This window comes from Dendropsophus ebraccatus, chromosome 7 (genome assembly GCF_027789765.1).
Source record: "Dendropsophus ebraccatus isolate aDenEbr1 chromosome 7, aDenEbr1.pat, whole genome shotgun sequence".
Taxonomy (NCBI): Eukaryota; Metazoa; Chordata; class Amphibia; order Anura; family Hylidae; genus Dendropsophus; species Dendropsophus ebraccatus.
Window position 1 is genome coordinate 68761449 of NC_091460.1, and position 23936 is coordinate 68785384.

At 44.3% G+C, this 23936-nt stretch overlaps 1 protein-coding gene across 1 annotated transcript in view; it reads right to left on the minus strand.

Moving 5' to 3' along the window:
- Nucleotides 1–23028, minus strand: part of KLKB1 (kallikrein B1) — a 67113-nt gene extending 44085 nt beyond the window's left edge. Inside the window, exons 1-2 of the mRNA XM_069976558.1 lie at nt 22945–23028; nt 22766–22824 (exon numbers count right to left, since the gene is read on the minus strand). Of these exons, the coding sequence (XP_069832659.1) occupies nt 22766–22823 (58 nt within the window). The 5' untranslated portion in view covers nt 22824; nt 22945–23028. The remainder of the gene's footprint in view (nt 1–22765; nt 22825–22944) is intronic.
- Nucleotides 23029–23936: the final 908 nt, after the last annotated feature.

Here is a 23936-nt window from a genome sequence, read left to right on the forward strand (position 1 = left end):
GTCAGAAATGACCAAATATAACGGAGGCGTTGAAATTCACTAGGCGCTCCTTTGTATCTGAGGCTTGTGGTTGCGTCAAATAGCGCAATAAGGCCACATATGGGGTATTTCTATAAACTGCAGAAACGGGGCAATAATTATTGGGGTGCATTTCTCTGGTAATAGGTTTATAATTATGAAAAATATTGGATTACAATAAAATCTCTGCACAGAAAATTAAAATTTTCAAATTTCTTACACTTTTAGCTTTTATTTCTGTGACTCCCCTAAAGGGTTAAAACACTTTCTGGATATGCTTTTGCAGAGTGTGGGGGGTGCAGTTTCTGAAATGGGGTGCTTTGTGGGGCTTTCTAACATACAGGCCCCTCAAATACACTTTAAACCTGAACAGGTCCCTAAAAATATCTGATTTTGAAATTTTACTGAAAATTTGGAAATTTGCTGCTAATGTTTTAAGCTTCCTATTGTCTAAAAAAAATTAAAGATCGTTTAATAAATGCCGCCAACATAAAGTAGACATGTTGCTAATGCTATTTAATATATAATTTATGTGGTATAACCATTTTCTGTATACGCAAAAAAGTTTCAAAGTTGGAAAAATGCAGTTTTTCACATTTTTTCACATTATTTGGGTTTTTTTCATAAAGATTTGTTATGATTATCGACTCCAATTTACCAGAAATGTAAAGTACAATATGTCACGAGAAAACAATCTCAAAATCAGCCGGATAGGTAAAAGCATCCCGAAGTTATTAATGAATAAAGTGACACTGGTAATATTCATAAAATTTGTCTCTGTCATTAAGGCCATTTCAGGCTCTGTCCTTAAGGGGTTAAATAAAGTTTTATTACAAAGTAATATAAGAAAATCACGGCTGCCTAATTGCAAAAACGGACCCACACTTGTCCTCATGGTTGTGGCTGGTATAGCTACATTTATTACAGTAAATGTGAAACATCACAAATGACCTGTGGACAAGATGTGTGGTACACGTTTCAGAAAGCATGTTTTTGTAAACCTGTTATTCTAACATTGCTATCACTGATATTAAATGCTATATTAATAATCAAAAGCATATATACCATAGAGACAGCCTAATGCAATTGGTGTAGGGCCACCAGTAAAAGAAATAGAGTTGAGCAAACTTTTCAAAAGTTCGGCTTGGCAGCATCCTTCAGGCCAAACCATAAAGGGGTAGTCCAGCAAAAAATAAAATTCTTTCAAATCAACTGGTATTAGAAAGTTATATCGATTTTTTATTTACTTCTATTTAAATATCTCAAGTCTTCCCATACTTATTAGCTACTATATATCCTGCATGAAGTGTTGTTTCATTTACATTCAGACTCAGAGCTCTCTGCTGCCATCTTTGGCTGAGACAGGAACTGTCCTGAACAGGAGAGGTTTTCTATGGGGAGTTGCAAACTAAAAAAGAGTTACTATGACAGCTACACAAAAACACATATAAAATGCAAGGCTGCTCCTCCCATGAGGCAGAATTAGGATTCTGCCTCAGGCGGCAGACTCTGAGGTCCCTGAGGGGGCGGCACAATCCTGCCTAAAATCCTTTTAGTTAGGTCATTTCTGACTTAACTAAATGACAGCAGCAGTTACAGGACCCCCTCCCCCTGCTGCATTATCTAGGTCTCGGCTGCCTTACATGCAAAGCAAACAGTGGAGGATGCACAATAACACAAAGTCTCCCTGTGATCCCTGCCTGCTTCCTCCACTGTGTGCTGCCTGAACGTCAGGACTGGAAGCAGGAGGAGGAGGGGACTCAGCACGGCAGCCTGCAGAGGTCAAAACTGTGTGAAGACCAGGAAACTGACCCTGCAGAACTGTGCTGCTGTCCTGTGTCCCCCTTATCTGTGTATGCTGTGTCCCCCTCATCTGTGTATGCTGTGTCCCCCTCCTCTGTGTATGCTGCGCCTCCCTCCTCTGTGTGTGCTGTGTCACCCTCCTCTGTGTGTGCTGTGTCCCCCTCCTCTGTGTGTGCTGTGTCACCCTCCTCTGTGTGTGCTGTGTCACCCTCCTCTGTGTGTGCTGTGTCCCCCTCTTCTGTGTGTGCTGTGTCACCCTCCTCTGTGTGTGCTGTGTCACCCTCCTCTGTGTGTGCTGTGTAACCCTCCTTTGTGTGTGCTGTGTCCCCCTCCTCTGTGTGTGCTGTGTCCCCCTCCTCCGTGTGTGCTGATTCCCACTCCTCTGTGTGTGCTGTGTCCCCTTCCTCTGCGTGAGCTGTGTCCCCCTCCTCTGTGTGTGCTATGTCCCCCTCCTCTGCGTGTGCTGTGCCCCCTCCTCTGCATTATGAGTTCTGTCTTCTGAGGTCCTGACCCTCCACAGCCTTCCAGGACCTGTGTAGCCAGGAGACAGATCAGAAACAGAAGGTATGGTGTAAATTGCATAAGTTTGTGTGTGTGTCTGTGTATGTGTGTGTAAATATGTGTATGTGAATGTGCATGGGGGCTGACTGGGGGGGACTGAAGTGGGTCTTTGCTGAGGGAAGGGTATGGGTATTTTCAATTAGTAGGTCAGTATCACCAACAAAGATGCTGCTTGGGGTATTAGGTGATACAGGGAGCACCTTGATCAAATGCAGTAATGCTCTACGGGGAAAGGATTACTGCATTTGATCAAAGAAGGTGACCATAAAGCATGGTGAGGGATATGGTGATTATACAGATCTCAAATTTATAGTTCATCATCATCTCTCCATCTCATCCTTGTCAGTTTTCTGTGGCAGCTATTCATTGAACCTCCGGCCACACACTCCATTGAGTGCAGAGGTGAATTCAGATGTGGGCGCACACGGGTACACCCGCATCCCAATTCAGCAGGAATGGAGATCATCTGGCTGGTACTGCAGTACCTGGAATGATCTTCAGTAACACCGGCCGCACTGTGATCCGTCCGGGTCACAGAACGGCCAGTGTTATACATAGTGTGCACATGGCCTAAGGCAGGGTTCCTCAACCTATGGTACGCATACCCCAAGGGTATCCGTTAGAATCAATGGAGCCCCATCATACAGGGGAGGGAATTCCCTCCCACTGGTGGCGGGCCGGCCTGCCTCCAGTGCTTGAGCACCGTCCCGGGACCCGTGGATAGAACGGCGCCGTATACGGGAACCGGGCCGCGGATCGAAAAACGGACCGTGGCACCGGCTTGCCAAATTAAAGAGGATGTACCTGGTGGTACATCCTCTTTAAGCATTAGTACTGAGTCCCACAGATAAGATGATGCTGAATTGGTTTCTTATAAGTAGTTTGTTATTCACAGGATTTTTCTTTTTCATTTTTTAGCCATTTTTCTGACAGGAAATTTGTATTAATCATAAATTACTCTAAGGGTACAAACCCACTTGCCGGATCTGCAGCGAGTCTCCTTGCTGCATTTTTGCAGTGAGACTCGCTGCAGATCCCAGCCCTATACTTTTATTAGCAGAGAAACTCGCAGCAGGGATGTACATCCCTGCTGCGATTTTGTCTGCAGCCCTCCCCATTAACCCCCTAGCCGGACATTATACATTACCGGGTCCCCGTTCCTGCTTGCTTCGGGGCTCCCGGTATCTTCACGGCCCGCCCGGCCAATCAGTGCGCCACCGAAGCAAGCAGGAGCGGGGACCTGGTAATGTATATCCTGCCCCCCTGCAGCCCCGATCGCCCCCGGCCGTATGATCGCCCCCCGCACCCCCGGCCGTACGATCGCCCCCCGCAGCCCCGATCGCCGCGGCCGGGGGCTGGGGGCAATCGGGGCTGCGGGGGGCGATCGGGGCTGCGGGGGGCTATCGTACGACCGGGGGCTGCGGGGGGCGATCAGGGCTGCGGGCAGGATATACATTACCAGGTCCCCGCTCCTGCTTGTTTCGGCTGCTCCCGGCACGTTCCGCCCGGCCAATCAGTGCGCTGCCCCGCCGCAGCGCACTGATTGGCCGGGCGGGCCGTGAAGACACCGGGAGCCCCAAAGCAAGCAGGAACGGGGACCTGGTAATATATAATGTCCGGCGGCTAGGGGGTTAATGGGGAGGGCTGCAGACAAAATCGCAGCAGGGATGTACATCCCTGCTGCGAGTTTCTCTGCTAATGAAAGTATAGGGCTGGGATCTGCAGCGAGTCTCGCTGCAAAAACGCAGCAAGGAGACTCGCTGCAGATCCGGCAAGTGGGTTTGTACCCTTAAGGCAAGTGCCCTTGAGAGTGCAGTTGAAAATGGTGCAAAGTGCCCAGTGTGCTGCCAGTGTGACATCAGTCGCCCAAAGTCATTTACTTTTATTTTTTTTAATCATAATTTTGTATTTCAATTTGATGCCCATTTTTATGCCAACCACTGAGTAGTTTGGGCCGTTTTCAACTGCATTTTCTTTAAGGCACCTCCCTTAGGTCTTGTGAATAAGAAACCAACTTCAGCATCGTACAGATCTGTGACATTGTTATGGGGGGATGTGATCTGGGAATCAACTGCAGACAGAGATCTTATACAGAACCTATGGAAGCAGTGTGATTTCCGCCTTATTAAGGCAATGTTTATAATGAATCGCATCCTTGGGGGTACTCGGCTGGAACATCTTATCACATGGGGGTACTTGGCTCGAAAAGGTAGAGATACACTGGCCTAAGGCACAGAGACAGGGGGAATGAAGGTCACTGGTTACACAGCTGGTACATGTGTTTGCATGCAGTATACACACTTCTTGTACATGTATGTATGCAGTATATACACTGCTGGCATATATGTTTATGTTTCATACAGTGACTGCTGGTATATTTTTATATGTCTGGTATATTTATAGCTAATATAAATCTATCTGTGTGGAATAATTGCTGCTAGTATATATGTATGTGTGAAGTTGATTACTGATTAATAAGGTGGGGGGGAGCATTTTAATTTTCGTCTCAGGCAGCAGAAAAGCTAGAGTCGGCCCTGATAAAATGCATGTTTTGCCTTGGCAAAAAAAGTGGGTTTTTTAACATGAATCAATGGGAGAGGCAGCTCTTTGGAGTGTTTTTTCTTGCACTTTTGTGGCACAACCAACTTAATAGGAGTTTTCCAGGCAAAACATCCTGATTAGCTATCCACAAGATAGCAGGGCTAGAAGCCGTTGTCACTGTTCATTGTTTAGTGGCCAGACCTGTAGCCCATCTCCTGTCACAGTCTCCTGTTGCAGTTATGCATTGCCACTACAACACAGTGAACGGAGACAACTGCTTCCATCCCTGTCCACTGTGTAGTGTTCTGTGAATAACTCATTAGTACGTTCTACCTGTACAACCCCTGTAACAGGATTATTTAGCTGTATTAAACCAGTGGCGCATCCACAGGCCATCTGACTTTTAGTGTCTCCATTGATCATCAGTGTGAAGCATCCATGGCACTTGGGCAAGCACTGCAGCCTCCTTAGTTTTTACCAGCACTCGTACCTGCAAAACCTTACTTTTAGTAAGGGAAGTTGCAAAGCTGCAGGACCTCACTCTGCCACTTCTAAAAGTAATAAAAAGCAATGCAAATATGAAGATTTCTTTATGGGGAGAAGAAACGGACATGGCCACACATCCGTAAACTTATCACTGATCCATCTGTTTCTCAGCACATTACTTACTAACATCAGTAGTCAGTTTACAATTTGATCAAAGTTTATAAGCCCACACACCATTTCATGGTTTCTGATTAACGTGGGTCTGTAACTAAAAATTGCACAGCGCCACTCGGCGACCACCACTGCTACAAACCCAAAGCTGCCAGACATAGACCCCAAACCTCTGGGCCTCACCACCTGACAGACACAATGTGGCCGCAATAATGACCTCCACATAGCACCACACTACATTAAGGAGAAGCAGATGTAAAAAGCTCACATGTTGATCAAATAATAAGATAACTCTTGAAGTTGGTAATGATTGCACTTGAGAAGTAGGGGATCAGTGATAAGTTTATGGCTGTGAGGCCATGTCTGTTTTTTCTCCCCATAGAATTACTAATATTAAGTATGAGTGTTGGTAAACACAGAAGAGACTACAGTGCCCACTATGGCCTTTAAAGGAGAGCTCTGGCCTAAACAAATTTTTAATATGTTATTTCATAAGGAAAGTTAGACAAATTTCTAATATACACTGACTATGGGAAATGCACATATAGTGCTCTTTCCCTCAATATACTAGATCACCCAAGCTTCTCAGTCTATACCTGTAGGATCTAGCAGGGAGTGCAGTGTATGTAGAAATTACATGTAATGGCCATTCCTGTGATTTTCTACTCAAAATTTAGCTACCTGCCCCCCGCCCAGCTTGCCCCCCAACCTCCCCCCTCTGCGCTGACAGAAACCCATAGTGCAATCATCCCCCAAAGCACCCCACCCCCCAGCTGCCCTGATCCCATCAGAAGTCCTGTCCAGTGTGGTGAACAGCCCCCCAGCTCACCCCCCGCCCTGACAGGAGCCCCTAGTCCTTGCACTAGCTCCCCAAAGGTCCCCTGCCGCGACAGAAAATCGTTCTCCCCGCTGCACGGGACAGGGTGACCAGGGGTGTTTGTAGGGCTAGTTCAAGGACTTGGGGCTCCTGATAGGGCTGTGGGTGAGCTGGGAGGGCTCTTTACTACACTGGACAGGGCTTCAGATGGGATCAGTCTGCCAGACGGGGCAGATATTTGAGGGGTGCAAGGGAATGATTGCACTATGGGTTCACTACACTGGACAGGACTTATGATGGGTTTGCGAGGCCAGGGGAGTGTTTGGGGGGCTTTGGGGGATGATTGCACTATGTGTTTCGGTCAGGGCAGGGGCAAGCTGGGGGCAGGTAGCTGAATTTTGGTTAGAAAAGCACAGGAATGGCAATTACATGTAATTTCTACATATACTGCGTCCCCTGCTGGATCCTGTAGGCATAGACTGGGCAGTAGTGAAGTCACGTTTTTTTTAAAGAAATTGAAGCCTGTCTGATTTAGTAAAGATCACTATATGGGCATTTCCCATAATTAGTGCACATTAGGAGTTTGTCTAACTTTGCTTATGTAATAACATATTAAAAAATATTGTTTGGCCAGAGTTATCCTTTAAACCAATGCTTCTCAATTCCAGTCCTCAGGCCTCACCAACAGGTAATGTTTTGAGGATACCCCATACAAAGATTACCTGTGATAACGCCTGATGCACGCCTGAGTAGAGATGAACGAATAGTGAAATATTCGATTCGATTGGATTCAATTCGAATAGATATTCGACTATTCGATCAAATATCCAATCCCATTATAGTCTATGGGAGAAAAATCCTTGGGACCTGGAAATCAAGATTTGACGAATTGGAGGTCACCAAGTCCAAAACATCTTTAGAAAGTGATGCAAATACCTCCGGAATGCATCTGGGAAAGCAGCGAAACAATATTACAGGGATCGGTATTATCGGGGTTAGCGATCCCCGGCAATAATGTTGATTCCTGTAATAGTTAATATTTAATTAATAAAACAAAGTTTAGTTCTAAAAAAGTTATTTTCGTTGTTCAATAGCTTAATTAAAACAAATCCATGCTTTTGCAATTAAATGTACAGTTAATAAAAAAATTATTATATAGATAAATATGTATATTTCTTTGTTTCTTTATTTATTTATTTATTTATGCACAGTATATTTATTTGCAACAGTATGTATTCATTTTAATTAAGCTATTGAACAACGAAAATAACTTTATTAGAACGAAAATGTGTTTTATTAATTAAAATTAACTACTACAGGAAGCTCTATTGCCGGCAATACATATTGCCGGTATTACAGCTGAATGTAATAATTATACTTTAATTAAAACAGCAAATGTTTCTTCTAATGATGCTTTTTTATGTCACAATAGCAACATTAGAAGAAACATTTAGATTTATATGTCTGCTCAGCTGATTGGCTAAGCGGACATATAAAGAGCTGGTCCCATCATACTAAGCTCAGTGTGCTGGGGACCCTCGAAGAGAGGAGAAGATAAAAGAAAGAAGATAGAACACATCAGAGGGTGAGTAGAAAGCTCTCCCCCCCCCCTGCACTACACCCATCCCAGCAAGGAAGGGGGGTCACTTAACCCTTCCTTGCTGAAATAGATGCAGTCTGACTTCAGTTTGGTCCTCAAGGGGTTAAGTGGGGACCCTTACTTAACCCCATGGGGGCCAGATTGTTCAATATGGCACCCAAAGGGTTAAGAGGGATGCAATGCATCCTCCCTTAACTATTCGCTCATCTCTAGCACTGAGTATAATTATATCACCTGTGAAATACAAAGAAAATCCTCAAAACTTAACCTGTTGGTGAGGTCTGAGGACTGGAATTGAGAAGCACTGCTTTAACCCCTTAACAACATCGGGCATAAATGTACGCCCCCGCAGGATGGGCTTTAAGGCAAACGGACGTACATTTACGCCCGATGTTTCCCCGATCGCTGTGTGTACACACACAGCGATCAGGGAAGATGGCCTGCTGTAATCTATAGCAAGCCATCTCTGCTCATTGGCACAGGGGGTGATTACCCCCTCCCCATGTCAGCGATCGCTGCTATAGGCTGATTAATTCAGATCAGCTGATAGCAGGTAAATTCAGCTTTCCGGGTCATCGGTGACCTGGGAAGCAATGGCGATTGGTGCTGTCCCAGACAGCACCAATCGCCATTAGTATACTGTGTAAAGATGGCGCCGTTACCACCCTCACGATCGCCGTGATAGGCCGGCCAGTAGCGGACGGCCCATCACGGCGATCAAAGTGTTAAAAAAGTGTGTCCCCGGGTTCTGCACCCCTCAGCTCTGTGTCGGCTCACTTCCGAGTTCCGTCGGGTCTGCGTCATCTAACTTTGGAGATCTTTGGAAATCTTCGGCTCTTCGGGCTTCAGCGGGCTTTGGCAGCTTCACTCTACTGCCCCCTAGCGGCTGATCAGTGTATATTATTCACTGATCAGTTGCTTTGGGTTAACCCCTTAGGGACCAAGCCTGTTTGGGCCTTAATGACCAGGCTCATTTTTCAAAATCTGACCTGTCTCACTTTATGCGCTTATAGCTCAGTGATGCTTTAACGTATGCTAGCGATTCTGAGATTGTTTTTTCATAACATATAGTACTTTATGTTAGTGGCAAAATTTGGTCACTGTCTTGTGTGTTTTTTGTGAAAAACATGAAAATATAATGAAAAATTAGAAAATTTTGCACTTTACGAAGTTTGAAATTCTTTGCTTCTAAAAAAAGAAAGTCACATGACAAAAATTAGTTAGTAAGTCACATTAGCAATATGTCCTCTTTATTCTGGCTTCATTTCGTAAACATATTTCACTTTTTTAGGGTGTTACGGGGCTTAGAAACCAGCAAATTATCAAATTTTCATGAAATTTCCAAAACTGATTTTTTTAGGGACCAGTTCTTTTTTTAAGTTGATTTAGGAGGCTTGTATACTGGAAACCCCCATAAGTTACCCCATTTTGGAAACTAGACACCTTAAAGAATTAATCTAGGGGTATAATGAGCATTTTAACCCTACAGTGGCTGGAGGAAAGTATTCACAGTTAGGCCGGAAAAAAATGGAAAATAGAAATTTTCCAATAATATATTTGTTAAGATTAAAGTATCTCATTTTCATAATAAACATGAGAGAAAATGCACCCCAAATTTTGTAACGCAGGTTCTCCTGAGTACAATGGTACCCCATATGTGGGCATAAACCACTGTATGGGCACACAGCGGGGCTCAGAAGGGAAGGAGCGCCTATTAACATTTCCAGTTCAGATTTTGCTGAAGAAGTTTCTGAGCATCAGGTGAGTTTGCAGAGCCCCTGTAGTGTCAGCAAAATAGAACCCCCCCAAAAGTCACCCCATTTTGGAAAGTACACCCCTCAAAGAATACATCTTGGGGTGTGGTGACCATTTTGACCCCACAGGTATTAGAGGAAAGTATTCAAAAGAAGACAGTAAAAATGAAAAAATAGAATTTTTCGAATAATATGTTTGTTTAGTTTGAAATTTCTCAATTTCATGAGGAACAGGGGAGAAAACTCACCCCAATATATATAACGCAGGTTCTCCTGAGTAGAACGTTACCCCATATGTGGGCACACAGCGGGGCTCAAAACGGAAGGAGCGCCAATTAGCATTTCCAGTTAAGATTTTGCTGAAGAAGTTTCTGAGCGCCAGGTGCATTTGCAGTGCCCCTGTAGTGTCAGCAGAATAACCCCTCTCCAAAAGTCACCCAATTTAGGAAAGTGCACCCCTCAAAGAATACATCTTGGTGTGTGGTGACCATTTTGACCCCACAGGTATTAGAGGAAAGTATTCAAAAGAAGACAGTAAAAATGAAAAAAATAGAATTTTTCCAATAACATGTTTGTTTAGTTTGAAATTTCTCAATTTCTCGAGGAACAGGGGAGAAAACTCACCCCAATATATGTAACGCAGGTTCTTCTGAGTAGAACGGTACCCCATACATGGGTATAAACCACTGTGTGGGCACACAGCGGGCCTCAGAAGGAAGGGAGCACCAATTAGCATTTTCAGTGCATGATTTTTCTGAAGAAGTTTCTGAGTGCCAGGTGTGTTTGCAGAGCCCCTGTAGTGCCAGCAGAATAGAACCCCCCCAAAAGTCACCGCATTTTGGAAAGTACACCCCTCAAAGAATTCATCTTGGGGTTTGGTGACCATTTTGACCCCACAGGTATTAAAGGAAAGTATTCAAAAGAAGACAGTAAAAATAAAAAAAATAGAATTTTTCCAATAACATGTTTGTTTAGTTTGAAATTTCTCAATTTCACGAGGAACAGGGGAGAAAACTCACCACAATATATGTAAAGCAGGTACTCCTGAGTAGAACAGTATCCGATATGTGGGCATAAACCACTGTGTGGGCACACAGCGGGCCTCAGAAGGAAGGGAGCACCAATTAGCATTTTCAGTGCATGATTTTTCTGAAGAAGTTTCTGAGAGCCAGGTGCGTTTGCAGTGCCCCTGTAATGTCTTCAGAATAGAACACCCCCCCCCCCCCCCAAAAGTCACCCCATTTTGGAAAGTAAACCCCTCAAGGAATTCATCTTGGGGTGTGGTGAGCATTTTGACTTCACAGGTATTGGAGGAAAGTATTCAAAACTAGACCGTAAAAAAAAAAAAAATTAAATTTTTCCAATAACATGTTTGTTTAGTTTGAAGTTTCTCAATTTCACTAGGAAAAGGGGAGAAAAAGCACCCCAAAATTTGTAACGTTCTCCTGAGTACAATGGTACCCCATATGTGGGCATAAACCACTGTATGGGCACACAGCAGGGCTCAGAAGAGAAGGAGTGTCATTTTAGTTACAGGCAATATGTGGGTGTTTACTGGTTATCTGGGGTGATAATGGACAATCTTGGGGTGTTTACTGGCTATCTGAGGTGACAACAGGCAATCTGGTGGTGTTATGGGCAATCTGGGGTGGTTACAAGCAGTCTGTGCCAATCTGGGGTGGTTACGGTCAATCTGGGGTGGTCACGGGCAATCTGGGGTGGTGACGGGCATTCTGGGGGTGTTTACTGGCTGTATGGGGTGGTTATGGGCAATCTTGGGGTGTTTACTGGCTATATGGGGTGGTTATGGGCAATCTTGGGGTGTTTACTGGCTATCTGGGGTGGTGATGGGCAATCTGGTGGTGTTCACTAGCTATCTAGGGTGGTGACGGGCAATCTGGGGCGGTTGCGAGCAATCTGGGGTGGTTACAGGCAATTTGGGGTAGTTATAAGCAGTCTGTAGCAATCTGGGGTGTTTACGGGCAATCTGTGGTGGTTACGGGCTGTCTGGAATGGTTATGGGCTATCTGGGGGGGATACGGGCAATCTGGGGAGATTACGGGCAATCTGGGGAGATTACGGGCAATCTGGGGTAGTGACAGGCAATCTGGGGTAGTGACGGCAATCTGGGGTGGTGACAGCAATCTGGGGTGGTGTTGGGCAATCTGGGGTGGTTAGGGGCTGTCTGGGATGGTTATGGGCTATCTGGGGTGAATACGGGCAATCTGGGGTGGATACGGGCAATCTGGGGAGATTACGGACAATCTGGGGAGATTACAGGCAATCTATGGTGGTTACAGGCAATCTGAGGTGGTGACGGGCAAACTGGGATGGTTACAGGTAATCTGGGGTGGTTACAGGTTATCTGGGGTGGTTACAAGTAATCCGGGTTGGTTACAAGTAATCCAGGGTGGTTACGGGTAGTCCAGGGCACTTGACTTTGGTGACAGGCGTAAAAAAGTGCCGGCACCATTTGGAACAAGCGATCAGTGGTATATAGTATATCACTTGTACTGGGACCACACCGGGTGGTCACCGATCATTGCCCCATGCTCTCCGTCACCTCCGGTGGTGGAGAGAATGAAGCTTTGATCATTTTTAGGAATCCATCACTGTGAACAGTGTTTGTTCACAGAGATAGCGGCGGCCATCTTGGATCAGATGGCTGCCGTGGGAGGGGAGGGTCAGTGACCAGGTCACTAGGGTTAATTCTGGGGACAGGGGGGGACATGTTCTCATCTCCTCTCACCGTGGATTCACGGTGAGAAGAGATGAAAGCGTTCAGCTGCACTGGCAATGTCTGTTACCGGTGGCCGCCATTATACTGATAATAACGGCGATTGCTGGTGAGGGGACTTGCCGGGACTGACCCCACACTCTGCCCCAACCCCTTAGCTACCTCCGATAGCTGAGAGGAGGGGGCTGCGGGCATTACCGACGCCACTGCACTATTCTGCACCATCGCCATAAAGAGCTGATGGCACAGTATAGAGCCCATTAGTGATCACCGTAAAAATCTGTATCGGCGGTCACTAATAACATAATACATGTATTCTCTGGGTCACTACGGTTACGGCGATACCACATTTGTGTAGGTTTTTTTAACTATTATCACTATATCACAATAGAAACTATCTTCCTAGCAAAAACCCACAAAAAGGGACAGAGCTGGTTTTGGGCTTATTTTTTGCAGGAAGATCTGTAGTTTCTATTGATACCAAGTTTTATATGTATATGACTTTTTGATCTCTTTTATAACGTATTTTCTAAAGCAGATTGATAAAATATAGCTATTCTGGTACTGTTTTTTTATTTATTTTTTACAGCGTGTGTCGTGCGATATAATTATTGATATAGTTTTATAGATTGGGTCGTTACGGACGTAATGATACCAAATATGTATAGGATTTGTGTTTTTGATCACTTTTATGTCACGTTTTATTGGGTATAAGGAATGTAATGCATCTTTATTATTGGGGGGGGGGGGCGGGGGGGGGCTGTGTTGTGTTTGGTGCACATTTTTTTTTACTTTTTTTACTTTTACACTAGTGTACATTACTGTACACTAGTGTAAAATACTTAGATCACTGATACAATACATTGCAGTACCTGATGTACTGCAATGTATTGTATCATGCCTCATGCTGACAGGCAATAGCCACAGCCACCCCTGTCAGCATGAGGCATCTCCATGGTGACCCCGGGGACCTTCATTAGGACCCCGGGATCACCATGGAGACATCGGAGGACCGAATGGCGCCGCGGGACATCGCGATCACTTAAGTGGACCTGCGGCGCCGTCCGGGATCCACCGGGACCCGTTAGATGCCGCTGTCATGGTTTGACAGCGGCATTTAACGGGTTAAACTGCCCGGAGCGAAGAATCCTCCGCTCCGGGCAGTTACAGTAGGGTGATCACCCGCTCTGCAGCCGCCGCCGTGCGATGCTGATCAGCACTCAGCAGCGTTAGGGCGCATAAAAAGAAAAACATACAAGGAAACAAAAAAAACCCAAAAAAACTCTCTTTAACCCCTTAGTGACCGCCATGCTGCCTTTTAACGGCGGTCACTAATGGGCTTTATTCCGATGCATACGCCTTTTAACGGCGTACGCATCGGAATAAAGCCCATTAGTGACCGCCGTTAAAAGGCAGCATGGCGGTCACTAAAGGGTTAAAGAGAGTTTTTTTTTTTGTTTGTTTCCTTGTATGTTTTTCTTTTTATGCGCCCTAACGCTGCTGAGTGCTGATCAGCATCGCACGTAAGTGCACCGCTGATCAGTAACTCCTCCTTTTTGGCGTAGGGGCGTCCCCCCCCCCTATATGCTACCACCACTGTCTGCTGATAACTGCCGCACATAAGTGTGGCATTTATCAGCAACTCCTTTCTTGGCGTAGGTATATTTTTTCTTACTGTAAAAATTTTTTTAAAAACACTACATTACACCACACTACATGAAATAAAGTTTTACACTACATTACATTACACATTTACATACCCCATATAATAATCCCTGTATAAAGATGGCCTCCAGGGTGTTTCCGGCGGCGGACGCATATGCTATTATTGCCTCCGACACCGAAACAGCCAGTGAGGATGAATGGGTGGATCCTTTTTTTCTCCATTCATCCTCATTATCCAGTGGCGTGTCTGGGGTTAGCGTAGCATACGCTGCCCCCCAGACACATCTTTTCTGCTAGTACCGTCCCAATAAGAGATGACGGTATGGCGTCAAATTCTACAATCTCTTTGAGAGTATCTCAGGGTACACTTACAGATTTAGGCTGGGTTCACACGCTGTAACTGTGCGGCTGTATTTTTTATGCGGCTGTAAATGTGCGGGTGAAACTCCGGCCGTGGGAAAAAATAGACATGCGGCTCAAAACATACGGTCATTTACTTGGAAATCTGGTTCAACTAAAAATAACAAATAAAATCTTAAGAAAGTGATGCAAACACCTCTGGATGCATCTGGGAAAGCAGGGAAACAGTTTACATGAATCGCTATTACCGGGGTTTGCGATCCTCTGCACTATAGCCGATGTCTCTCATGGTTAATATATTGAATTAATAAAACACATTTTCTTTCTAATAAAGTCCCTTTTATTGTTCAATAATTAAATGTAAACGATTCCATCATTTTGCAATTAAATATACTGTTAAAATAAATATATATATAAATAAATGTATATTTATATATATATTTATTTTTTGACAGTATATTTAATTGCACAATGATGGATTCGTTAGAATTAAATTATTGAACAAAGAAACTGTATTTATTTCAACGAAAATGTGTTTTATTAATTAAATATTAATTAGTACAGGAAGCTCCATAAGCCGGTAATTCATATTCCCGGCAATAGAGCATTCTGTACTAATCATCACTTTACTTTAATTAAAGCATCAAATGTTTCTTCAAATTATGTTATGACAATAGCATTATTAGAAGAAACATTTAGAATTATATGTGCGCTCAGCTGATTGGCTGTTCGGCTGAGCGCACATATAATGAGCCGGTCCGCAGTACAGTCACTTCATTGTGCTGCGGACCAGCGAAGAGACAACATCGGGGTGAGTATAGAGCTCTCCCCACCCCCTCCCCGGCACTGCACCCCTCCCAGCAAGGAAGGGGGGTCACTTAACCCCTTCCTTGCTGGGATGGGTACAGTCTGACATCAGTCTGGCCCCCAGGGGGTTAAGGGGGATGCAATACATCCTCCCTTAACTCCTTGGGGGTCAGACTGTAAGCAGCGATCTGTAAAGATGCTGCATACTGTAAGGAGCACAACACCGCTCACAATGATGGGTGTTGTGCTCCTGTTTGTGTGTTTTTTGTGTGTTTCTCCCTTTTTGTTTTTCAGATGTCGGATTCCATGGACTACGTCGATGACCAGCGGTTGTTGTTTGAATTTTTTTTAATAAAATGGTCAATGAGGGGTGTGGGGGTGTTTTTATTTGAATAAAAAAAATTTTAAACTTGTGTCTTGTCTTTATTTCTTTACTTTATAGACTTAGTAGTGGAAGCCGTCTAATAGACGGAATCCATTACTAAGTTGGGGCCTAGTGTTAGCCGGTATAAAATGGCTAACACTAACCCCCTATTATTACCCCAGTACCCAATGCCACCAGGGGTACTGGGAAGAGCCGGGTGCCAGTGGTCCCGGAGCGTCAAAATTGGCGCTCATGGACCGGGCGGCAGCAGGCTGGTAAGATTTAGGCTGGGGAGGGCCTAAACCAATGGCTCTTCCCACCCTGGTGTTACCAGGCTGCTGTCGTTTGGTTTTTAACCCGGCTGGTTATAAAAATAGGGGGGACCCTATGCGTTTTTTTTTTATTATTTATTTTAAAAAAACCGCATAGGGTCCCCCCTATTTTTATAACCAGCCGGGTTAAAAACCAAACGACAGCAGCCTGGTAACACCAGGGTGGGAAGAGCCATTGGTTTAGGCCCTCCCCAGCCTAAATCTTACCAGCCTGCTGCCGCCCGGTCCAGGAGCGCCAATTTTGACGCTCCGGGACCACTGGCACCCGGTTCTTCCCAGTACCCCTGGTGGCATTGGGTACTGGGGTAATAATAGGGGGTTAGTGTTAGCCATTTTATACCGGCTAACACTAGGCCCCAACTTAGTAATGGATTCCGTCTATTAGACGGCTTCCACTACTAAGTCTATAAAGTAAAGAAATAAAGACAAGACACAAGTTTAAAATTTTTTTTTATTCAAATAAAAACACCCCCACACCCCTCATTGACCATTTTATTTAAAAAATTCAAACAACCGCTGGTCATCGACGTATTCCATGGAATCCGACGTAATCCCCAGGATACCGATATCTGAAAAACAAAAAGGGAGAAACACACAAAAAAACACACAAACAGGAGCACAACACCCATCATTGTGAGCGGTGTTGTGCTCCTTACAGTATGCAGCATCTTTACAGATCGCTGCTTACAGTCTGGCCCCCAAGGGGTTAAGGGAGGATGTATTGCATCCCCCTTAACCCCCTGGGGGCCAGACTGATGTCAGACTGCACCCATCCCAGCAAGGAAGGGGGTGTGGAGAGCTCTATACTCACCCCGATGTGTCCTCTTCGCTGGTCCGCAGCACAATGAAGTGACTGTACTGCGGACCGGCTCATTATATGTGCGCTCAGCCGAACAGCCAATCAGCTGAGCGCACATATAATTCTAAATGTTTCTTCTAATAATGCTATTGTCATAACATAATTAGAAGAAACAATTTGGCATCATTGCCGGCTATTTTTGAAGTACTCCGTACGGACCGCCTGTCAATCCACGGCCGCATGTCCAGCCGCAAACAATGGTCTTGTTCATTTTTTACGGGTCCGTTTACGATAGGGCCATAGATTCATACATAGTGTGCACTGTGCAGCCGCATATCCTATACTTCCAAGCATACACACGAACCACCAAAAATACCGCCGTACAATTACAGCCGCAAATACAGCCGCACTGTTACAACGTGTGAACCGAGCCCCCGGGTACATGCACACTGCGGAATAGCGATGGATAACCCTTTGTGCATTCCACAGCTGGTACCCAACGGTGGACTGATGCAGGAGCGCGTCTCCGCCCGTGTCATAGACTCCATTCTATGCATGTGCGGATTCCGTCGTTCGTCCAAAGAATGAACACGTTCATTCTTTAGACAGAGGGCGGAATCTGCCCGTGCATAGGATCAAGTTTATGACACGGGCGGAGACGCACGCCTCCATCAGTCCGCCGGTGGGTGCCAGCTGAGAAATGCACAAAGGGTTATCCTTCGCCATTCTGTAGTGTGCACGTACCCTTACAGTGTATAAAAGAAGGGACTCCAGAATGCCCCCCCCCATCCTCAGAGTTAGTGGAAAGATCGCTTGTGAACCGATCTTCCCACTGCTGGATAAAGGTTACCACCTGTACGGGGATAACATTTATACCAGCATCCCCCTCTTCTGGTCCCTGGCTGCCCAAGCTACTGTAGCTTGCGCCACGATCCGAAAATATCAGAAGCAGTAACAGAGCCATAGTCTTTAGCAGCCATGGAGCAGACCCAGCGCTTCTGGATATGAAGGACCCCTGTATCACACCAGGACAACATTTTCCAGGTGACGTCCCCCACACTGGAAAACAGGAGACCCCTGAAGAATTGCAGAGTGTGCCGTGACAGGGGGATCAGGAAGGACACCATTTTCCAGTGTGACACCTGTCCTGATCACCCCGGCCTCTGCATACTGGATCGCTTTAAGGCGTACCACACGTCATTGGAGTTCAACATTTTCTAAATTCCTTCCCTTATTCCTATTTCAGGGGTCACGTTGATCCAGGGATTATTTTGATTGCCATTTTAGAGTCGGGAAGGAATTTTTCCCCTGTGATGAGGCTACTGTCGTCTGCCTTATGATTGTTTTTTGCTTTCCTTTGGATCAACACAGGTTGAATTTGATGGACACCTGTCTTTTTTAACCTTATAAACTAATAATTGGCCTAATACCCCCAAATAAATTAAAATTGTCCATTTTCCCCAGCTAAATCAGTATGGCTGCCATTCCCATTAGAGACTTGCCATGATGCAATTACAAAACCTCTATGCTGCCAGGACAGTAGAAACCCCCCACAAGTGACCCCATTCTGGAAACTACACCCCATAAGGAATCTACCAAGGGGGGCAGCGGGGATATGGCCCCCTGGTGACTGACACATTTGTGCTGTGAAAATGAAAAAAAAAAATGGTATTTTTTATTGTGCCCGTCACCAGTGGAGTCCATATGCTCACTGCACCCCTTGTTAGATTCCTTATGGGGTGTAGTCTTCAGAATGGGGTCAGTTGTGGGAGGTTTCTACTGTCCTGGAAGCACAGGAGCTTTGTAATTGCGACATGGCCTCCATCCTCCATTCCAGCCTCTAAATGGCGCTCTGTCCCTTTGGTGGCTTGCCCTGTGCCCATATGGCACATTATCTATTTACAGAAGGGCCATAAGCCCAAAACTCATCAGAGCAAATTCCCACTAGTAAAACATAACCTTTATTGGCTCATATTAAAAGTAAGTCTCAGTGCGATTAAAAATATACGCACTCCTCATGCCCAAGTGTATATAATCACAATAGGGGATAATACCCCAATGGTTTCGTAGCTGCAGACTACCTACCACTAAATATCATATAATGTTAGTCTTTTTTAATGGACAAGGAAGTGCTATTTAAAAACACAGCGCATAGCCCCTCAACTAGTTTCACCCGCTCTCGGGCGTCATCAGGAGGTGGGCTTATGACAATGCGCGACCCCATCTCGCTCATATTTATACATTTCATCCATAACCACGTGACTTCATTAGTGCCATGGACCTATCATATGTCCGTATATACGGGATAATAGGAGTTCCTTGGCATCCGGCCAATAGCCAGCATATACGTCAGACGCCAAGATCTATCATGATATGATCCCAACAGACGCCATCTTGTTATTTCCGCCCTGCATCACATCGTACGTGACTATCAGCTGTCACTCACCTGTTACATCATACGTGCGCATCCTCCGTGCATCACCAAGGATCACATGATCATCAGCTGACTATTATACTATCCCACGTCATTCTCTCGTCACATGACCTCGTCATGTGATCGGATCGGGATCCTTCTCTTTTCAGCCTGGTTGCGCATGCGTACAAGCGGCATCTCAAATATGTACAGTACCAAGTCCTATTCTCACATCACATTTTGATCAATAAAGGTAATGGACCTATACAAACCTTTCTTGGAAATTTTTATTTTTAGTAGTTACAAATTCAGCCCAATTTCTTGTTGGTTCTATTTAGAGATTAGACCCACATAATAGGTGTCACCATCTTATCTACTCCACTAAGTGGATCAGACTGAGCAGCAGCGGTCCAACGTAGGTACAATAGATACATCAATGGTATAAATCATAGTATATATATCTTAGTTAGTTTTAGTGGAGTGCATCTCCACTTTTTAGCGGTAAGTATACAATAAACACTCGCTGCTGATGTTATCATCCTAAAGTGCCATGTGGGCGCAGGGCAAGCCTCCGAAGGGAAGGAGCGCCATTTGGATATTTGAGGCTGGATTTGGCCAGAATGGATGATGAACGCCATGTCGCATTTACAGAGCCCTCGTGCTGCCAAGACAGTGGAAACTCCCCACAAGTGACCCCATTCTGGAAACTACACCCCTCAAGGAATCTTACAAGGGGTGCAATGAGGGTATGGACCCCTTAATGATGGGCACATTTGTGCTGTAAAAGTGAAAAAATTACAATTTTCACTTTTATGTCACATTGTTCCACATTTGTGCCCATCACCAGTGGGGTCCATATGCTCACTGTACGCCTTGTTAGATTTCTTGAGGGGTGTAGTTTCCAGAATGGGGTCATTTGTGGGGGGTTTCCAGTGTTTTGGCAGCACAAGGGCTCTGTAAATGCGACATGGCCCTTGAAATCCATTCCAGTGAAATTTAGCTTCCAAAGGTCAATTGGCGCTCCTTCCCTTTGGAGGCTCGTCCTGCGCCCGCTTGGCACTTTATGTCCACATATGGGGTATTTCCGTGCTCGGGAGAAACTGTGCTACACGTTTGTTTGTTTTTTAATCCACTTGTAAAAATGAAAAATGAAGGCTAGAACAACATTTTTGTCAGAAGGGACAAACACAACCAAACAGTGGGCCCTGAACTGAACCCGCCCACTGTCACCTGCCTACTTGCCTCAGTCGACCCTAGGCGGTCGCGGACAACCACGGAGACGTTCCCTACGCTGCGTACGTGACACACTGAACAGTACAGACAGACAAACACAATAAGGAGTAACGGAACAAGCCAGGTCAAACCACACGGACAACGCAGTACAAAGTCAGGAACACAAGGATAGTCAAAAAGTCAGGCGGAGGTCAGAACACGAGTAAATCAGGCAGAAGGAATCAGGACGGCGTGCGCAGGAATAGGACGGGGGGAGCTGGGATCAGATGAACTAATAGCCAGCGATTAACTACTGGCAATGCTTAGACTTTATACTGGACCAGGAGCCCGGACCAAAGACTAATTGGCCCGGCCTCCTGAGTCCAGTCTTACTGCAGCTGGTGCACTGCAGGCTGAGTGGCCGGGCAACCTGTCACTCAGCCTGAGTGCAAGACACAGCAGCTGCGTGCCGGCCGGCCGGCTGACAGTCACGTGAGACCACGGCGTTCCCGGTTGCTAGGGACGCCGTCGGGTCTCCGTGACGTCACTCGGCTCCGGCGGGCGGAGCGACAGCGCACTCCCGAGCCGACCGCCGGAGCCGAGCTAGACTGAGACGCCGCTGGAGCCAGGTAAGGTAAGTTCCTGACAGTTTTAGTGTAAAAAATAGAATTTTTCCTTTTTTACGCCACATTGTTCTGAAAATCTGTGAAGTACCTGTGGCGTCCAAATGCTCACCACACCCCTTGTTACATTACTTGAGGGGTGTAGTTTCAAGAATGTGGTCACTTGCGGGTGGTTTCCAATGTTTTGGCACCCCAGAGCCTCTGCCAACCTGAAGTGGTACAGTCAAAAATGACCAAATATAACCGAGGTGTTGAAATTCACTAGGCACTCTTTTATATCTGAGGCTTGTGGTTGCGTCAAATAGCGCAATAGGGCCACATATGGGGTATTTCTATAAACTGCAGAAACGGGGCAATCAATATTGAGGTGCATTTCTCTGGTAATAGGTTTATAATTATGAAAAATATTGGATTACAATAAAATCTCTGCACAGAAAATTAAAATTTTCAAATTTCTTACACACTTAGCTTTTATTTCTGTGACTCACCTAAAGGGTTAAAAAAACTTTCTGGATGGGCTTTTGCAGAATTTAGGGGGTGCAGTTTCTGAAATGAAGTGCTTTGTGGGGCTTTCTAACATACAGTCCCACTTTGAGGCTATGTTCACACTGCGTATGTTTCTGGCCGTAGTGCGAACCACGAATATATGCACGTAGTTTTGAGGTTGATGCTTTCGCTTGAAAGTATACAATATACGCCCGCACAATGCACACTACGTATGAGCTTACGGCCAGATCGTATACGGCGCCATGAAAAATGAACACGACCATTGTTTGAGGACGGAAATGTTGAAACTCGGCCGTGGATTTCCATGCGGTCCCGTACGGAGTACTTATTTCAGCCAAATTGAACTTGATTTTTCGATCCAAAAGGTTCTGTGAGTTGTATTGGGCTGGACGAAGATTTCCAAGCAAATGACCTGTTTCAGATCGCTTCAAAACTAGCTAGGGAAGCATAACTGTACTACGGGCATATGTTCGCGGTTTGTACGCATCCGGCCGCATGTCTATTTTACGCCCGTAGTTTCAGCCGCACATGTACGGTGGTGTATGAAATGTGGCCGGACTCATACGCAGTGTGAACATAGCCTATACCTGAACAAGTCCCTAAAAAATCTAATTTTGAAATTTTACAGAAAATTTGGAAAATTGCTACTAAAGTTTAAGCTTTCTATTGTCTAAAAAAAAATTAAACATAATTTATTAAAAGCCGCGAACATAAAGTAGACATGTTGCTTATGCTATTTAATATATAATTTATGTGACATAACCATTTTCTGTATAAGCAGAAAAGTTTCAAAGTTGACAAAATGCATTTTTTTTTACAATTTTCACATTGGTTTGTGTTTTTTTAATAAAGATTAGTTATAAGTATCGACTTCAATTTACCAGAAATGTAAAGTACCATATGTCACGAGAAAACAATCCCAGATTCAGCCAGATAGGCAAAAGCACTCCCAAGTTATTAATGAATAAAGTGACACAGGTCATATTCATAAAATTTGTCTCTGTCCTTAAGGCCATTTTAGGTTCATTTAGGTATAGACCACAATGCCTTTTAACATGAATTTATTTTAAATAATTTTCAATGATATTTTAAATAAATGCATATTTTACTTCATGTTACATATGATCTTTAGCAGTTTTTACTTAATAGATGATGACATACATTAAAGTTAATATTGACAGAAATGTTACTTTACCTCCACAAGCCAAACCAAACAGCAAGAGAAGACTGGCCACAGTGTAATAAAATTTCATTCTGTAATAAAGGAGAATGGCTACATAAATACTTTACTTACAGTATGGCATTAGTTTATACTATGTTATTAATGAAATATTGGTTCTAAATATCAATTATAAAAGAAATACAAGAAGTTACCTGATTTATACATATATTTGTTCCCGGGTTGGTAACTGCAGTATCTCTCTCTATTCTGAAGTTTTTCATTCAAATGGGGGCATGTTTACATTGCATTACAAAACTGTGTGCATGCGGGCAATGTTTAACTGGTTTGGTTATGCAATAAATGTGGTTACTAGAGAATATCTCTCTGCATATGACAGAGACACAGGGTCTTTTTATACCTCAGCAAAAGACTTATACAACACTTAAAAATATTAAAAGTATTAAAAATATGTGAACACCTTATTCTAGTGCCAATTTATAAAATATGATGATTCTAAGCCAATGTGATAACAGAAAGTGTTGTTATGAGGGCAAAGGCATGAAAGGACCTACAGCTAGCCTGAAACTTTTACCCTTCTTCTGTTTGATAACAGAGAAGGAAACATTTTTGTCTGGTAAGATATATTACAAAGGCTCTTGTTGTATTCCCTTTGTTATTTGCTATTGATCAATGCAAAGTTTGTTGATAAGACTTTTTTTTTTAATCTGACCTTTTATCATGAAGAAGAGGGAGGAGGAAGGCGTGCCAGAGTGCGGCACAAACACTGAACTCCTGTTTGACTCTTCATCACAGTAGGAGACATTTCCTGTTATTAAAACCCAAAAATATAAGCACATATAGTGATTGGTCAGTATTTATAGCTAAAAACATGTGTGGCTCTAAAAGACAAAAAAAAAGTGTGGATCTTTCCATTGAGCTGTGGTCACATACTGCAGTTTAGTTGTTCTTGAGGTTTTTTTGTTGTTGTTTTTTTAAACTGTTGATTTAAAAAAAAAATTGGAAACATAAAGTAAGGATTTATACTTATTTTCTATCTTTAGCTCATAAACTGCAATGACTGTTTTCCATTAAAACAGCTATGTGTGACAGCAACCTTATAGGCTTGTTTGTTTATTTGCATCAGTTCCACTCTTGGCTAAAATAATAATAAAAATGCTATACAATCTCATACATATACTATATG